Source organism: Cyanistes caeruleus, chromosome Z, assembly GCF_971803275.1.
Source record: "Cyanistes caeruleus chromosome Z, bCyaCae1.hap1.1, whole genome shotgun sequence".
Lineage (NCBI taxonomy): Eukaryota > Metazoa > Chordata > Aves > Passeriformes > Paridae > Cyanistes > Cyanistes caeruleus.
In genome coordinates, this window is record NC_141732.1 from 48737157 (window position 1) to 48755066 (window position 17910).

At 36.7% G+C, this 17910-nt stretch overlaps 1 protein-coding gene across 7 annotated transcripts in view; it reads left to right on the forward strand.

Annotated features, from left to right (window-relative positions):
- BNC2 (basonuclin zinc finger protein 2) overlaps window positions 1–17910 on the forward strand; it is a 340849-nt gene that overhangs the window by 83355 nt on the left and 239584 nt on the right. For 5 of the 7 annotated variants that reach the window (XM_086867613.1, XM_086867609.1, XM_086867611.1 and 2 more), the window contains exon 2: window positions 11701–11901. In XM_086867613.1, coding sequence (XP_086723739.1) covers window positions 11701–11901 — 201 coding nt within the window. Of the gene's footprint in view, window positions 1–10844; window positions 10983–11700; window positions 11902–17910 lie in introns of those variants that run through there. The other 2 variants (XM_086867610.1, XM_086867607.1) reach the window with 1 other exon arrangement.

The following is a 17910-nucleotide window of genomic DNA, read 5'->3' on the forward strand; positions in this document are numbered from 1 at the left end:
TACTCTTTTAGTCTCTTTGATTTAAAATTCACCGAGATTTTTCTACTTTGGAAGGCTCAAGCCTAGAAGATCAGCTCTCTAGAACAGAGAGAAAAGGCTTTATTTTTGTGTTTTTAAGTCAGAGTTTCTCCCTCTGTCCAAATTTGCTTCTAAGACAAATTTCATCTTTTAACCAAGACAGGACATACCTTCCTTTCTTGCAGTTTTTAGTTAAGCTGATATTCTGTTTTGCATCTAAGAGTGACAAGAGAATATCATCCCACCTGCAAAAATCCTTCTTTTTCCTAAAATGAAACTGTATTGAGTTTTGGATTGGTTTTATGATTGACTTATGACATGTTCCAGGTGTCCTGGAAGTGAGTTGGACGAGAGACACCTAATAGTCATAGTACTATAACTTTCCTACGCTCTAATGGCTGTGTCTCTAGTTCTGTTTTTAGCATGCAACCTGGCTAAAACCTACACTAGTGCTTCTAATAGGTTACTCATTTTTTCAGAAAAGCTCAGTATTGCTTTTCTCAATGGAAACCGAAAGAATGACATTGATTTTGGGAAAAGAAGGGAGAAACTCTGGCATCTAACTGCTGGCATCCTGAGGGAGCTTGGTAGCTATCACTGATGCTCAGCCATTTCCTTTCCCTGTGTATTCTTCATCCTTAGAGATTTAATATGACTGCGGATGAATGCCAGCTGTGGGTGAACTTCTTTCGCTTTGTATCAACCAGCTCTGGGTTAAATCTGTTGATGTTAGTGTCCTTTCTTCACATTTTCCAAGTAACCATCTTGTTTTGGGAACTATCACTCCTTGCTGCGATTGAACTTTGCCTATGTTTCCAAGATGTATTTGGCATAAAGTAGAAGAAGCGCTCTTGCAAAATTGGTGAGTCTTTGAAGGGACATTTATGTATCCCACAGGAATGTGCAAGCCCAGTTTTCAGATTAAAAGTAGTAAGAAAAGTAATGTAATCTCAGGTCATAAAATGTTTATATCCAAAAGACGTAGCTTCTGTTTGGTACACAGCACAAGTAAAAGGCTGAAACAGCCACATCCCAGAAGAGAAAAAAGGCTTAACAGGCCTTTTGTTTTAGGGCCCATTAGCAATTAGCACACAATGGGAGATCTTACAAAATTTCAGACAGAAGTATCTTGGAAGTAACTGTCTTTCCTTATCTGGTTTCAGAAACATCTGAGGTTTGTCCTGCAGAGGACTATATAAGGTATTTTAGTAAGGAGAAGGACATATTATTTCTTCTCTATTGTGAATGTCATGAAGTTGCTACAGTATTAAAGTGTGGCACAGAGTTTTATTGTGAAGTGCTGGTTAGAGCTGTCTTTTTGCCTTTTACGTGCAGGCTAAACAGAAGAGTGGTGTTCTACAAATGAGGATTTAAAGAGCAATGCTACTGTCTGGAAAACACTGCACTCCTCCATCCTCCCATCCATTAACAACTCCCCCCGCCAAACCTCACCTCTCAAATCCTTGATATTTCCATAACAGATAGAGTTGTAGATACTTCCTTGATGCCAGCCCTGTAAGTCTGTTGCAATTACTGTAAAAATGAAATCCAGTTTAGTCTTTAAATAGCGCTTTTAAGGTTCCTGTGGGTCAGCTTGTCCCAAGTAGGCCATATGAGAAAGCCAAGGCAGGAACTGTCCATCATAATCTTCCTTTAGAGCATATTTGCCCCTTTTCCCCAAACACTCCTATTCTCTCTTCAGTTGTGTGAATGGTGAAAACCTGAAAGCTTCAATTTCAGGTCTAGTTCCTAAAGAAAACCAGTGTGGTTTATTTGTGGGTTGGGAATAGGGGTTTGAATTGGCATAGATTTGTGGGTGCTTTGGGGCTGGAGCATACAGAGCTGTGGGTTCCAGATGCTTGCTATCCAGTATTAATGTGGCTTGTCTGTGAAACCATGGCACCCGCAATACTATACAAAGGTCCACGCCTGTGGTGGTTTGGGAACTACTCCCAGCAAGAGAAATTTCAGTTTTTTAAGTTAGTTAGAACAAACTTACAGACATCCAGTTCAGAAAAGATAATGTGAAATTCTGCTTAAGAGTTTAAATTTAAAAGAGATTCAGAGGCAATTACACGTGAAAATTTTAGACTCTTGATACAGAGCGTTTTGTTGTTTTGCAGGTGAACCAAATAAAAAAACAATTTTATTTGCCCCATAATGTCTTAAAATTATAGGAGCTCAACCTCCTACATTGCTGACATAACCAGTATTGAAATATTGTAGGGTTATACTTACATTGTTTATATGCAATTAGTGTCTCTTCATCTGCTATGGTAGGAGCACAGAGAACATCTTTTCTCTGGGGTGGAAAAGAGAAACACAGATGCTGATTTTCTTCCAAATAGGCTGAACTTTTTCAGATATATATGCCTTTAAGAACTTCATGATTTCCACAACTTTTAAAAAGTGAGCTAACTCATGTTTGTTTTTTTCTGAAAGTGTGAATGAATTACTAAAATTAGGAATATTTTTTCATTCCTTGTTGAGGCCATTTCTTCAGAAATTCACCCAGACTATTATCTCGCATATTAAATTTAACAGAATAGGAAGTATTTCTAGATCACTTTGTATTGTAAATTTTTATTGTAAATTTTGTCCCTACAATTGTGTGATTTAATAAAGAATGGTTTTGCATAGTATCTTTGACACAAACTTTATCTCCAAAACACTGTGCAGAGTTAATAAAGTTAAAAGTTTTTTCCCTTTTTTACTAGAAGTTAAGAGACCCAGACATGAGAACAGAAACATATTGTTTCCAGATGAAGGCTGAAAATAGATGGAGAATGAGGGAGAGAAATGCAGCACGGTGGTTCCAGATGGCAAGCATTGCAGAGGAGTAGGTTCTTGCGGCCATGTTGGCCACAGTGTACAAAAGGACAAAAAAATCGGTCTGATGCCAAGCAGAGGAAGCTGAAATATAGAGTAATGAAAGTAATAATGTAGGGAAACTGTCAAATATTTTTAAAACAACTAAGTTTTTGGAGGTCTTGGGTTGTTTTTTTTTTGTTTTTTTTTTTGGTGTGTTGTTGTTGTTGTTGTTTTTTGCTTTGGTTTGTTTTATTTTTGTTTTTTAACTGAGTGAAGAACTGGATTTATTTGTGTGCAGTGAGGATATATCAGGTGAAAAGATAATATGAAAACTGAGTTTTACTGATGTTCTGTACTCATTAGGTGAGCTGAGTTTTTTGGCTGGTTGGTTGGTTTTGGTATGTTTTCAAACAAAATAGTAGCTTGTAAGTATTTAAAAGTTTATTGAGTCTTATTGCACTTCTGAGTATCTTATAAATTATTTAATTGTCTGATGGATATGTGGCTACCTAACTATAGGGCATGAAATATGCTCTGTTCCTCTAATACACTAGAGGAGAGACCTGTTTATAAAGTATTTAGTATTGGTTTTATAATGCACTGTTGTCAACAGGAGACCACGGAGCTCAAAGATCAATCTCATTTTGGCCCACAGTATTAATGCTGCTTTATGAAACCCTGTGACAGGTCACTTAGACAACAGCTCTTAATGAAAGGACCTTGTGCCAGTGTGTGGTCGTGTGACTGTCTGTTAGTAAGGCATACTTCAGTCGCTGCCAAGGCTGCAGATGAATCTCTTCGTCCAAGTCCCTGAGGTGACTTTGTGGCTGCTGCTACTGCTGGCCAGGTGATGGAGCTCATCATTTCCCCAGTTCTCCAGAGAGAAGTGAGACAGAGAATGCTGAGTTCTTGCTAATGCAGCTTTTCCTAATTGTCCAGAGATAGTAGGACACTGGGCAGTTCAGGCAATTCTGTGTACTGTGAATGAGTCAGTAATTAGAAAAAAAATAGCTGCTCTTAATTCGGTCTTGCATTTGTGCATGCAGTGTCTTTTCAGCTATCTAATATTCAGCTGTTCTATATGCTACTAACCTGTCCCCTCTCCTTTTTAGGTAATTTTAATTATTTAATTATGACAGACTTATTTTTTAGACACCAAATAATTGTTACTAGGAACTGGCATAATAGATTATACTATGGAGTAATTAGATCATAAACTTAGCCTACACTTGAGCCCTTTAGGCTGTTGTGGGATCCAAAGGCCTTGCTTGTTATACATGCAGTTTACTAAAAGGATGAGAATAATGAAATTAGCTACCAAAGAATATATCACTTTGTAAAGGTCTTGTACTAAGCTAGCATCCAGCAGGTAACTTCCACAGTATTATGATGTTTTTCAGAAAATAAACTTTCAGAATTTATTGTTAAAACAATAAACCTTGCTTAACCCAGTAATCAATATCTGAACAATGCTTTAAAATAGTATATACCTATATAATAATATAGTGATGATCTGTGGATGTGAACCTGTGTAAATGTCGTGTTGGAATGTTTTTTTCTCAATGACTTATATAAATGAGGTTGATGTGTTTGTTTAACCATTGCTGTGAACTTGTTAATATTCCTGTTGAATCTTGAATTTAGGTTCCAGGAGATAGAACTAGTTCTGAGATATTTTAAAGGTGAAATACAATTATTTTTGTGTTATGCATCTTCCTATATTATATGGCATATCAGGCATCCTCTGTCTGCTTAATTCCTAGTAAGTCAAAACAGAATGTCTAAATCCCACTGTCATTTCAGTGGTGGGCTATATAGACACTTCATAAAATACACAGTTTAAATCAAAGTCTTTCATATCTACTGTGCTTTGAACCAGATTCCCATACCTTAACAGTCTTATCTATTACCATTTACTGTAAACAATTAAGTAATAAATAGATAATTTCTTGTCAGAAAAAACTCTAAAAAAACCACTGATGTGACATGAAGAATGGATTCAAAACTGCCATATGTGCAGAACAAGCCCTGTTTACCTGCCTGCAAATTAAGGAGTTCGCACCAAATTTTTTGACATGTAAAATTCTTTTGAGAATAGCATGGACTTTTTTAATTTAGTGTTTTATCCACATATATGCAGTGATTGTTACTAGTTAAAAGCCATGCTCATGTGGAGAGTACATTTTAAACAGCAGCGATTCACTTACAAGATTTATAACAAACTGTTATAATTTGGCATTACCTTTGTTTTTATCGAGTTACTTGTTTTTCTAACCTTCTGCATCCTCCATTTCACCTGCATTTTAGATTTATTTATGTGTAGCTACTGGAATTGTGATTCTTTGGTTCCCTGTGCTTCACATGTGTACACATATGCTCTGTTGTTGAGCAGACAAATTAATATATTTGATACATCTCTTTTACACAGTAGAGAAACATAGGTGTGATCTCACTGTAAGAAGGAATTGGAGGTGGTTTGAACTCCCAATACTGGCTTTTTTAAACCAAAAACTCAAACCCAACAAACCCACAAACAAACAAACAAAAGAAACAGAACACCCCCAAAACCAAAGAAAAATAGGCAATCAAAGTTGTATATTACTAATCACTTTAAGATAACAAAAATTTTCCTCTGATTTTTGTAATATCCTACATGTTTATCTTCTTCCCCCCTCAAACCAGCAAGTGGACACCATATCATGTTGCATACTGAAGTACAACATATTTAAATGTAATTGTTTTCTCTGTGTACCTACTTTTTCTGGATGTCACTTTTTTCCGTTTCTTTAACTTATTAAAATGTAGCATCTGCATGACTAAAATCACCATAATCTCTGTTTGTTTTGCCTGCCAGCAATAGGTCACAGTTTTCACCTTACCTTTGCTAGTGCCATGTCTCAGAAGTCTCCATAAGGGTTCTGTGGTATGGAATGATGATACACAGCTTGGCGAAGATGTGACTAGGATCAGCTGAAGTGTGACAGCTTGCTAGGAACTACAGTTCATAACAGAAAGACTCATGATCAAAAGTTGTCTTTGAGGATAGGCACTCTGTCACATCACTTACTAAAGAAAAAGCTGAATAACCAATTTAGAGTAGAAAGTGTTTGAAAATATGATTTTTAATTAAAGTGAGAATTCTGTTGAGTTTTGCCATGCCTCAGTTCAACCTGAAAATTCTTCCTAATAAAAACCCAAACAAGCAGCAAAAAAACCAAAACAACCAAAACCAAAAGAAGAGATGTAAAATATAGATGTGGACCCTTCCAAATCTGTGTGAATTAGGCATGAACATCAAAGTGAAAAACAGATTCATAAATGCACAGTAGTTTAGATAAGATAGAGAAGGATTCAACAAGGGCATTTGGAACACAGGGCAGGGGACTAAAAAGCATTCAGTCTCATGGTTGCATGATGACATAATCAGTCCAATGCATTTTTGGTTAAAAATAAGAAGGTGCCTATTAAATCTTTACAGAAAAATGTTTTACAAAGGATGACAGGTTTCAGAGAGAATACAGTGCTGTCAATATTTTTTCTTTAGAAAGTGGAAATTTGGGTGGATTATCTGTTCAGAGGAGATTTCCTTTATTACCGTCCCCCCGCCTTTTTCTTTTTTCATTTTCAACATCTGTTAACGTTTCATAGAGTCTAACAGATGTTGCAGAGTGAGTCCCTTATATAATTCTTATGGAGAAGGAGTTGATAAAGAATGACATTACCACGGGTGATTCACCACCCCTTTGAATATGAACATCAAAATGGCTTTGCATAATTTTCAAGTATGAGATTATATTCCTGATAGGACACAATTCACAACTTCGTTGTTATCCATGGATAAAGTATTTAATGTGATTGTTACAGTCTCTGCTTACACATTATTGTAAGGAGAAGAATTCTTTCATACGTGGTCAAATATATACTTTTTTGGAGGCAGTGTGGAATACTCAGCTCAAAAATATCTTTAAAACAACTTAACTGTATATGAGCTTAGTTGTTTCAGCAAAAGCAAGGGCTGATTGTCATGCGATGTAGAGGACCATTTTCATTATTTTGGCAAGAACAGGGACAGTTTTGTCCTGACGAGCTATTAGATGAATAGCAGAATGTGTCACATGAAAAACCACTGATCTTTAACCCAGCTATCTACTTAACCAAGCCTAGAAATGAATGGTGAATGTGGGAAGAGCAAAGGCCAGTTTGCTGTCATTGCAAATTAGAGAAACTGTTAACATCTGCAGCCAAATGAACTCTGGGAGTTACAGGTACTAGCCAGTAAACTGGTTGAGGGTAGAGAGACTTAGAAGAGGAGTTCAGTAACTGTGTATGGTGTGTGTATCTATCATTACTATTGAAGATTGGAACATCTGTATAAAAAAGACAAAGTTTTCTGGATCTCCCTGTGACTTTGATGAATCCTGTGAATGAACATTAAATATAAGGAGCTCTCCTTTAGTTGATTGCTCTTTATCTTTAAATAGAATTGTAAATACTAAATGAAGAGAAATAATAAATCTATGCTCACTGTTTTATCTTTTTTTTTCCCCAGGAGTCGTCTCGGGGACACTGCTGCATGTACAGTTAATATAAACATTTATACTGAACTCCTAGATGTTTGAAAAACAAATACTGTAAAGATCAGTAACATTTTAAAATGATCAGTTATGGGAATTAATGCTTACAGAAAAACACCATTCTTTCTTGCCCTGCGAGTAGAATCACATTGTCTCCCTACAGTCTTGTTAGCTCATACTAACTGAAATGCAAATTCTTTCCAACTAATTGGACCTCGTTGAACGTACATGTACAGTACATAGTTATATGCATGTAGATTTTTTTTACTAAATTCCTCTGTAATTATTTTCTTGATTAATATCTAAAGCAGAGACGTGGAACAAAAATCTCTTTAAAGAGTTTACATATTATTGAACATTAAGGAGATAGTAACTGTTGCATGTTTTAACAGCTTAATTAATAATACAGAATAATTGGAACAAAAAGAAGAAAATATTTTTTTCAATGTTTAGTCATTTTGAACTATTTGCATTAACCCTTTGACTGAACTAATTAAGGCTTAAACTGTCAGAGTAATGGAATTTAGAAAGAAGTAGGATAAGTTTACATTATATAGCATATTCTGCTGGCTAGATTTTCTTCTTAGCATCACCTGGATTTTCTGTAATCACCTTTCCTATCCTTTCTTGCCATATGCTGCATTTCTGTAGCAGTAGTTTTCAGAGGACAGATGAAATCAACAAATTTTATTTTTAAAAGATTCAGAAAGTCATGCAGATAATGTAGTTTTCTTTGAAAGTAAGTGATAAGTATTACTTAAAATGAAAAGAAAGAAAAAAAATCTTAACACCACATAAAGCATGTAACATTTTCAAAAAACACAAGCAGACAACTGCAACTGCACTCTGTTTTAAGTTCCATTAGAACCTGGATTCTGTAGGCACCTCTTCTATTCAGCATCTGGATATTCCCAGGAGGTGAAAATGTAAAATAATTTCAGAGATCCTTTTATCTGTCAGCACAAATGCCATTGGATAGCAGTAAAATACTTGCAGAACATACTCCTGATTAAAAATCTATTAAAAACAAGACTTTTTAAAATGCTTTTAAAAGGATTTGTTATAAATACCTTTAGAGCCCTTACCTTGACTATAGTATTTCAGATTCTCATATGAGCCAGCCAAAGGGGAGAGAAAATATTCAGTTTGTGCTAGACTTGTACACTAAAGTTGTGGGGGTTTGCTTTTTTATCCTTTTGTTTTCTTTTTTCTACCCTCCCCCCTTTCCCCCCCTCCTTCCTCCCAATCCCCAACCCCATTGCTGTACAGTTAGATGAGGCTTAAACTGCTACTTGAGGAGGTTGGCTTCGGTTGTATTTTTCCTGCTTGGTTACTTTTATATCCTTATTGACTGCTACTTTTCATATCCCTCTTTGAAATTCAGTATTTCTTTTCTTGGTTTTTCTGTGCTGGCATTATTGTGCCAAGCAAGATGCAATGGAGACACTGTAAATTTAAGGATGACCTGAGCTGGACTAGGGCTGACAGACTAAATTTAGTTTCTTCTCTGTCGTGTTAGTGGGGTAGGGAATATTTTTGAAATATTTTTGAAAATATTCTGAAGCTGGGATGTAAAAGTCACACATTTGATAATTAAATGATAGTCCTCCTTTGATACAGTAATCTGAATGAGCTTAGATTTCTTGTAAGGTTGTAGCATTCTGGCCAAGATTTCTGCTTGGGAAGACCAGATTTGGATGTATTAGCTAGTCAGCCTAATAACCCTGTACAGACTGTATTGATTTTCTAGGAGAGAGTTTATGAACTAAATAAACTTGGAGTTGGTGTCTTAATAAACTGCTTCTCTCAGTCTGTCACATTTCGTTACTTAGCTCTGCAGTTTAGGGGAAAAAAAGGCTAATTCTGTTACAGATTGTTCACAGCAGGGTCTCCAAATTAGCCCTTTGTTTTGTAATGCCACCTTGCTTGGGCTGGCTTTGAGCACATTTCTCAGTTTTACCCTAATGAGTTGCAACACTGATAATGTGGCTGATGATCTTTCATTGATTTCACTATCACTTGCTTGTCTGGTAATTGATCCGTTGCTGAGCCTCTAGTTAATTATATCGGCTTTGACATGGCCCGGTCCACTGGGAATTTCAAGTCTTGCAGAATAACAGTTTTAATAAAAGAGTCTATTACTGCAGGTGCTTGCTGCTGCACGCCAGTTGATTTTGTGTGTGTTTGTGTGCACGCGCGTGCATGCGTGTGTGCATGGATGTGTGTGTGGGGGTGGTTTTTTTATTCTCTGTGAGAGGAGAGGACTGCAGGACAGGGAAAAGAAGGGGGGGGGTGGTGGGTAAGAGATGGAGATAAAGACTGTGAGCGAGAGCACACAAGAGATGCAGAACGGAGAGGAGGAAGCTTGCTATTGACAGTGTCCTTAAGCCTCCCACAAATAACAGCCATTAGTGGGAAGGTCAGGAGCTGAGCATGCAGCTTGACTGAGGCACTGAGTGCCACTTCAGAAATGAAGAGGCTGGCAAATTTTAGAGGGAGTTTGAGGGGCTAATAGCTAGCTGTAAAGGTACAGCCACTGCTGGTACAATTGACTCCTAAGTGTCATTTTCCCCTCCCCAGTAGAGAATATTTTTATTGACCACAAGTGGACTTAATATATTTTAAAGCAACAGTTCTTGGGGTTCTTCCTTGTTTCTTCTTGGATATTGAATTTGCTGCTTCTGAGACTTTTTTTTTTGTACTTAATGGTGCTGAACTGAAGGAAAGTTTAACAGAAAAGCTTTCAAGAGATGTAGGGTCTAGAGGGGAAGGCACATTTGTGTCAACATAGTGTACATCTTCTCATCTTTTCTCATTGCACACTAATGACACAGAGCTGCCACTGAAGCTCTCTTCTGTTTCTTTTGTTGTTTCAGAGAGTGAGGTTTATTGTTATTCCTGAGTTAAGAAAAGAGCAGTGAGTGGTACATTTGTCCTCCTAAATTTGTAGATTTTATTAGAAGATGAATGTTCCTTATGTTGGAAAGGATACCTTTTTTTAAAAAAAAAAATCTCTCGCCATTTTTTATGAGATTGCATGAATTTTGTTTTATTTATGAAGTTTTTTTGCAGAGTTATGATTTCTTTTCTGTATGTAAAGGATGAAGTGGGTAAGAGAATTTTTCAAATAAGATTAATTTTAAAAAGCTTTTGTAATTAAGAACAGTATTGCAATAGTATTATTTAACTTGATGTATAGTACTGTACCTTAAGTACAGGAGATCTTAAAGGGAAAACACTGTTTCTTTTGCATTACTTTTTAGCTGTGTGGGACCGGTTTCTTTTCTGCTGTGGTTAATTTCTTTGTTCTTTACGATTTGAAAGGTGTATTGTATCTGCTTCAACCAGCTTCTTAAAAAAAAAAAAAAAAACACCACACCAAAAAACTACTTTTGATCTTTTGGGGGAGGGAAAGGAAGGGCTAGATTTGTCATTTTTTCCGTCCTTTCTTGCTCTCGATGCTGCTTAAGACTCTTAGCAGTGGGCAAGAAGAGAGAGGGGTGTGAGAGATGAAATGTGTGTGTGACTTTCTAGTTTTATTTCAAAAGAAGTTGGATCATGTCTTTTTTCCCCTCTTTGGTAAGAGTTTCTTTTGGGATGGAAACTGACTTCAGCAATTCTTTTCTGACTAATATTTAGAAAATAAGCAGGCCAACTTTTATGTTTTACTTCTAAGTTAATATTGACTGTATTTAATTGCTTTGCTTCTTTGCTTTTCCTTTGTTTTTTTTCTCTTTTCTTTTTTTTTTTTTAGATTTGCTAATTCTGTGTGGTAGGCAAGTGTCAGATATAACATGCTGTACTTGACAGCATTGTTGAGAAAAAACAGAGAAAGACAAGGAAAGGGCCACAGCTTTTTTTTCCTCCCAATTCACTCTAATCATTGTGCTACTTAGAGAGACTGTGCGTGCGTGTGTGTGTATCTGTGTATCTGTAGACTGAAGGGTTAGTGCAGGATGTCATTTGGTGCCTGACAGTGGAGCAGTGCAGTTGACTCTTTGCTCTGCTATCCAATGACATCCAGTGGCTGAGAGTTTGAAGCTGATGGTTGGGTCTCCTTAGTGCTGCATACACACCTGACAGGCAGCTGTTAAACTGAGCAAAGGCAAGCTTGGGGAGTCACAATCTATGCATAAATGATAGGGGTCTCTCTGCTGAAGGTGCGAAAGAAGCTCTGACCTTCTCCCCTGAATCCCCCCTTCCCAAATGAAATGCACAGTGCAGCTAGCTTCTTAACTACACTACACTCCTGCTACTGGCTGCCAAGAGGCTCAAAAAATCCACCTTCACTTTTCAGTCAGAAGAGGCAGAAGTGGATGTGAGAGACAGACACACACAGAGACACAGAGAGCGAAAGAGGGCAAGAGACTTGACTTTAAGAGACTCCTGCACTGACAACTCCATGCAGTTCGGAACAAGAACGGCAGCGACCGACTCTGGTTTCATGGGGACATGGCAGAACACTGACACTAACCTCTTATTCAGAATGTCCCAACAGGTACGTTACTTTTCGTTTATTTTAAAACATGGAATTTTTGTGCTTTTTTCCCCCCTCCTTTTTCTCTTTCTTTCCATGTTTCATTTTTGTTTCATTCATCACTACATAGTTAGCCTCTGAACTGTCATAACTATGTCATTGGAATGTGCATGGTTACTTCATTTCTTCCCTAAGGGCTCCTTTTTAAAAGAAGGAAAAAATACTAAAGCTTTAAGTAAAAGCAGAGCATTTTGTTTTAAAGTTTCCAAATGGAGCTTTGCTCCTAGTAAGATTGTTTTTCTTTCTTTGCTTTTGTTTTGTTCCAGCCTTTTTCCCTTTGCTATCCCCCCCCGTCCCATAAATAAAAGTATCTGCTATCCCAGGAAAACTCCTTTTTCTTCCTGAGTGCATAAGCCCCCAAAATCAAACTGATACAAAATTTAGGGGGCCCCTCAGAACGGCATAATTGACTTCATGTGGCAGAACACAGTTTTATTCAGAGGGAAGGAGCTACGAGCCGTCCTGCTGGAGCTGCTGCCAGCACGGAGCTGAGGGTCGTTAGAGGAGACAGTTTCAGTCCTCGGGTCTCTCTTCTCCCGCTCCCTCTCCCCGCTTGCTCCCTCTCTCGCTCCCCCTCTCTCTGCGGAGCTGAGCCTTGGCGTCCTCCCCAGAGCTGCTCCTTCACCGGGGGCCGCGTTTAAGGCAGCTTGGTATGCCGGTTCTGACGGGAAAGCGAAAATGTTACTGCAAGGCCAGTTATAACTGATAATTAATCACAGGAGCCAGTGTCTCTGTACCATGCACTTGGTGATACGCGCCTTGTGTGTTACTGTAAATTTTGCACAATTGCTTGGCTCTTCTGGCCGAAGGGAAAGGGAAAAGGGAATTAAAAATATGGGGGGGAAAAAAAAGGGAGAGGGAAAAAAAAGAGAAAAGAGACGGACAAACTTTCAGCTTGGATGGGGCTCAAGCAGGGGAGGGAAGTTCAACCTGGAGGTTTTTAACAGGGTGACTCCCTACCAAGAGACGTTTTACCCTTCTGAAAACTACTTTCCAATTATGGTCTGACACTGATGGATAATAATTGAAATATTGTGCTAGCCAGAAGAGGAGTTAGTAAATTTGTGTAGTAATATTTGACTTTCTTTTAATGTTGGACATGAAATTGAATTAATTCATTTACCTGAGAGGCGTTGTACTGTAAGAAAAGAGAGGGAAAGTAAATGGGTTTTTGTAGTTTAAAGGAACAAAGCATGCCTGAATATTGACCATACAACAATATTTTAATTTTAAAAAAAACTTTAAAGCAAAAAAAATACAACTCCAAGGCATATGGTTATTAACCAATAGCGGTTGTCTATGGGTGGCCATTTAAGCAGTATAGCTCAGGACAGGATGAAGGCATTTGAATAAGGAATATTTTGATATATCCTGTAGAGGGACCCTGATTACTGCTGATACAGTATGCTGGTATAGAATGTAATCAACGTAAGGCAAATAAGCAACTCTGTTCAATTTCCCATTCTTGAAAGTAAAAGAGTTCATTTCCTGGTAGAGATGCACATTTCAAAAATACTGCCTGGCACTAGGAAGTATGAATTGCTACTGCGCTGCTTACAAACACTGTCAGCCCTGTGCCTGTCTGTGATACATAACATGTTTGGTTACACTGATATTAGGCAATGGTATGAAGAGCAGTAATTCTAATTACCTGCTGTATTCTTTTAGCAAGAAGTTGGATTAAATTTTAGTTGTGGAGGAAAGGTTCTTTGCATTTCAGCCACAAAAGGATAACATAACTAGATCCGGATAACAATCAATTGATAAATGACGATTGAACCACATAGATAGTACTAGATTGCCTGTTTAGTATTAGATCTTTTTCAACAGATTTAGACTGTGTGGTCTCCGGAAAACTAGAAAATGTTTAACACTGACAAAGAAAGGAAACAAAACTAAATAGAAGAGCATCACAGTTTGTAAGGGGGGGGGGACAAATAATCTGAGACAACTTGCTTATTAAACTAAACCAAACATGTGTGCACTCAAGCTAGGCTATTTGGTTGCTATTTTTCTTTTAAAATATTTTTACGTGGTAATTATTGAATAATAACTGGATTTTGTACATTATTGAACATGCATGCCCATGTTGTACTCTGTATAGAAAGTGAGAAGTAAAGCACTAATGAGTAAATGTGTGGTTGGTGCTGCATCAGTGTGAATTGGCATACATACACAGTAGCACTGAAAAGGTGGTAACATCGAACAGATTTATTTCTTAAAAGTCTGCTCTTGACACATTTGCGTACTTGTTAATCCCCTTGTCATATTTTGTTTGTTTGTTTATCATGTGCTAAACATATCCAGTGCAAATATGCTTTCATCATGCTTTTAAGAGGAGGGTAAGTTATTTTGCTAAATGCATTTCTCTCCTCTTTAATGACATTTTGTCTTATATTTCTGATTTGCTGGGGCTTTTATAACTTGCTGGCTTGCACATACAGTGTGCAAGTGCAGTTGCAAATTTGTGTCTAAATTCCAGTGTTTCTTTGTAATTTACTAAAATTTTGAATGTTGTTTTCTGTTATCTATTTTTATCCATTTGCTTGTTAATTATTTTCAGTCCATCTTCTGGAAATGTAAGTATTTTTACAACTTTTCCTATGCTTTAAGAAAAATTGTTTTCACGAGTACGAATAACATGAAGTTATGAAATGTACATAAGTTGCAAGCAAAGTTTGGCATGGTTTGAAAGAACAGTTTAGTGAAACTTTTCCAGCTATACACAGTATTGCTAGGGACATTTCTCTTTTAAATTTCTAAGTGTAGTGCTGCTTTTCCACATATTTTTAGAAGCAAACAAACTCTGAGCCCCATCAGTTTTCCTTGGAACTGTAACTTAATCTCAAACAGGTTTTTAGTGGAAAAATTGAAGCATAGAAAGAAGATTTATTTAAAACAAAACAAAACCTTTCAATCTCTCCCTCCTCTTACCTCTCAACTCACACTGCACTGCTATTTGCAGACCATAGAAGTGAATAACTTTCCTCAGAATAAAAATAAAAGCGACTGCATTGTGATATGTGTCTTAGAAAAATTAGGATTGATTGTACAAGTTTGGGCTATTAATAGCAAGTATGATGATAGTTATTTTTTTGACTATTTTCTTTCACAAATGGGAACACAAAAAAATGATATCTCCACATTCCAGAGCAAATTTTTTTTTGGTGGGGTGAGAGGGGAAGAGGAATACTATACTAAATTACCTGTGAGAAGTTTATGACATGGCCACTTGACTGCATTGTTTTGCCTATGTACCTTTTGTCCATGTAAAAGTCTGTGGTTTGCTTGAAAGGGGTCATCCCTTCTGTATACAGAAGAATGTCTGATAACCTCAAAGGGCGTAAATCTTAACTTTTAAAAAGGAGTGCTTCTTTGGGTCACTTTGATCAGTGACAGGTCGAGAATGAGCAGAAACCCTTGGCTTCTTTTCCATGCTCATCTGGTTGGGTCCAGGGCACGCACTGCCCATTCTAGTTCTGGCAAGGAGTTGTTAACAACAGAAAAGAAGGTCTGGGTTTGATCGATTGAAAAAAAAAAAAAACCAAAAAAAAAACCCAACAAAAAAACCAGGCTTCTGTGATTGTCTGCTTTAATAAATGTTTTGTGCATTTGTCAGAATAAGAAATGCCATTTTTCTTCATCCTGTTACCTTAAGGGCTGTAATGTTCTAAAATACTTAAAAGTCATTTCAGAAATGAGACTGTAAGAGAAATGGCTGTAACCCACAGTGACACAAAATGCCATAGCCATCCACCTTTTTGTTGAGCAAGAAGTATGTTTAATCCATTTCAGATAAAAAGGTAATAGCCTTTCCAGAAGCTATTTTCAACATGAGAGTGAAAAAACAGTATACAGAATTATAAATGGATCTGTGCATCATTATATAGTAATTTAGGATTCACTCAATGATGTAACAAAATTAACAACATAATTTCATTGTGTAACTGTATCTTATTAAAGAACAACTGTCTGACATTCTCTTACAGTTGCTTTATTTAACTTCATGCAAATATTATTAGTAGTGACATTTCTCTATTGTACATTAGATTCTCTCATTAGCATGATGTGTTAGTTATCACCAGAGAAATCACTTCTAGATAGGTGAGCGAGAAGCCAAGAAAACGAAAAATTAAATCAATGATGTATATTAATATAGACGCATCTGTTCACAAGAGATATGGTACAGTAAATTCAACTTTTTTTCCTTGCATAAATGCATGCTTATTCCAAGGAAAACTAAATAATACTTATAATATATGAAGTATGTGCTTATATTACTAGAAGTATTAAATTGCATACAATGTGCACTGCCTGTTTTGAGCTGTGCTTGTATTGCATCTGATAGTTCCTAGCATTGATGTAGACATAGGCACATAAACTGTTTATTGAACCTGTATTTAAAAATAGGAGAGTAGTCTAATGCCTAATGGATTGAAGGTGAAAGCTTTTTAAATGTTTCTGGGTTGCTGGTCATAGAGGTTGTATGCAATTTTAACGTTTATTAAGTAATTAACTGTTTTACTGTAGCATATAACTATGAACATGTGAAAAGAGTTCAAACTTAATTTGACAACAGGCTGTAATGCCATACATTGATTTACTATGAACATTTTGAGAGAAAGACTGGCATTGGTAAAATGCATTTCATAGTTTAAAGTAGTTAACAATCACCTTTGTAAGTAAGCATCAGCAAATATAATAAACTTATATCTATATATATATATATTTATCACGCCGCTTTAAAGATGAGTTGCGCCCTGGTGAGGTTTTCTCTTTTTTTTTATGCTGTTCATGGTTAAGTTTGTGTGCTAATATGAATTTAGAAGCTTTATTGGTTGCACTGTCTTATTTCAGATGCTTGCTTTAATTTTGTTGGGTATTTTGGTAAAGCATGGTTTAAATGTGTGCTTGTCCTTTTATCAAATCAAAAATATTTGCTTCAAGCATTTTTTGCTGCTTCCAATGTACTTCAGAAGAGAAGCACTGGGAAATATTGTACCTGACAAAAATTCAGGATGTTTTGTGTGGACTGTACAAGCAGACATACAAGTACATGCAACGATAGATACATGGCCATGTGCAGGATCCATGATTAAAAGTAAAAAAATCCATCTCATAGCTTCTCTCACTGTGTTCAGTATTTAAAGGAGAACTTAAATGCACCGTAGTGTTTCCCATTCCTTTCTATACATATTAATCTTGCACATACACACATACAGTGTTTGAACATATTTGTGCCATTCTGTATCCGTTGATGATGTGCTAACACTGTCAGAGCTTTGAGATAAGTATGCACAACACTAAAATCTGCATGAATCATTGAAACATATGAAATCACATGCTTAAATATATATTGTGCAATAAGTACTAGTGTTTAACACTTTAAAATACACAGTTTTATATTTTTTGATTTTGTATTTTAGTAGTTACTCATTCATGTATAGTTTTATAGGGATTTGATTAATGTAGTGACAGAACAGATTTGGTATAAAACAGCAGCAGAGTCTCCTGCTCTTATGTCAGGGTTAAGAGCCAAGGCAAATCTTCCCTAACTAATTAGATGCTGAGTAAGGCATCTTAGTGAAGTTGGGGCAAAAGTGAATGGGTCACAGCTGAGGCAAGATTGCAAGGACTGTAGTGATAGTGAAAGCATTCGCATTTGCCAGGTCATTGTGACACTGTGCTGATTGCAAAGGAACACCCTGTTCACTGATACAGAACTGCCGTCACAAAGTAGAATCAGAAACAAAAGCTTTAAAGAGCATTTACTTCTTACTAGAAATGCTCAAAACATATGCTCTGTATAGCTTCCTTCGCTCAGTTATTTTTCTTGAACAATAGTGCTTGTGCTATTGTAAAAGGATTTGCCTTGTAGACTAATGTTTCTTCACAGTTTAGAAGAATTTCCAAACTTGAGGCTCCTAGTATACCCAGGAGGTGATGAATCATACTGGCTTAAGAAAGAGA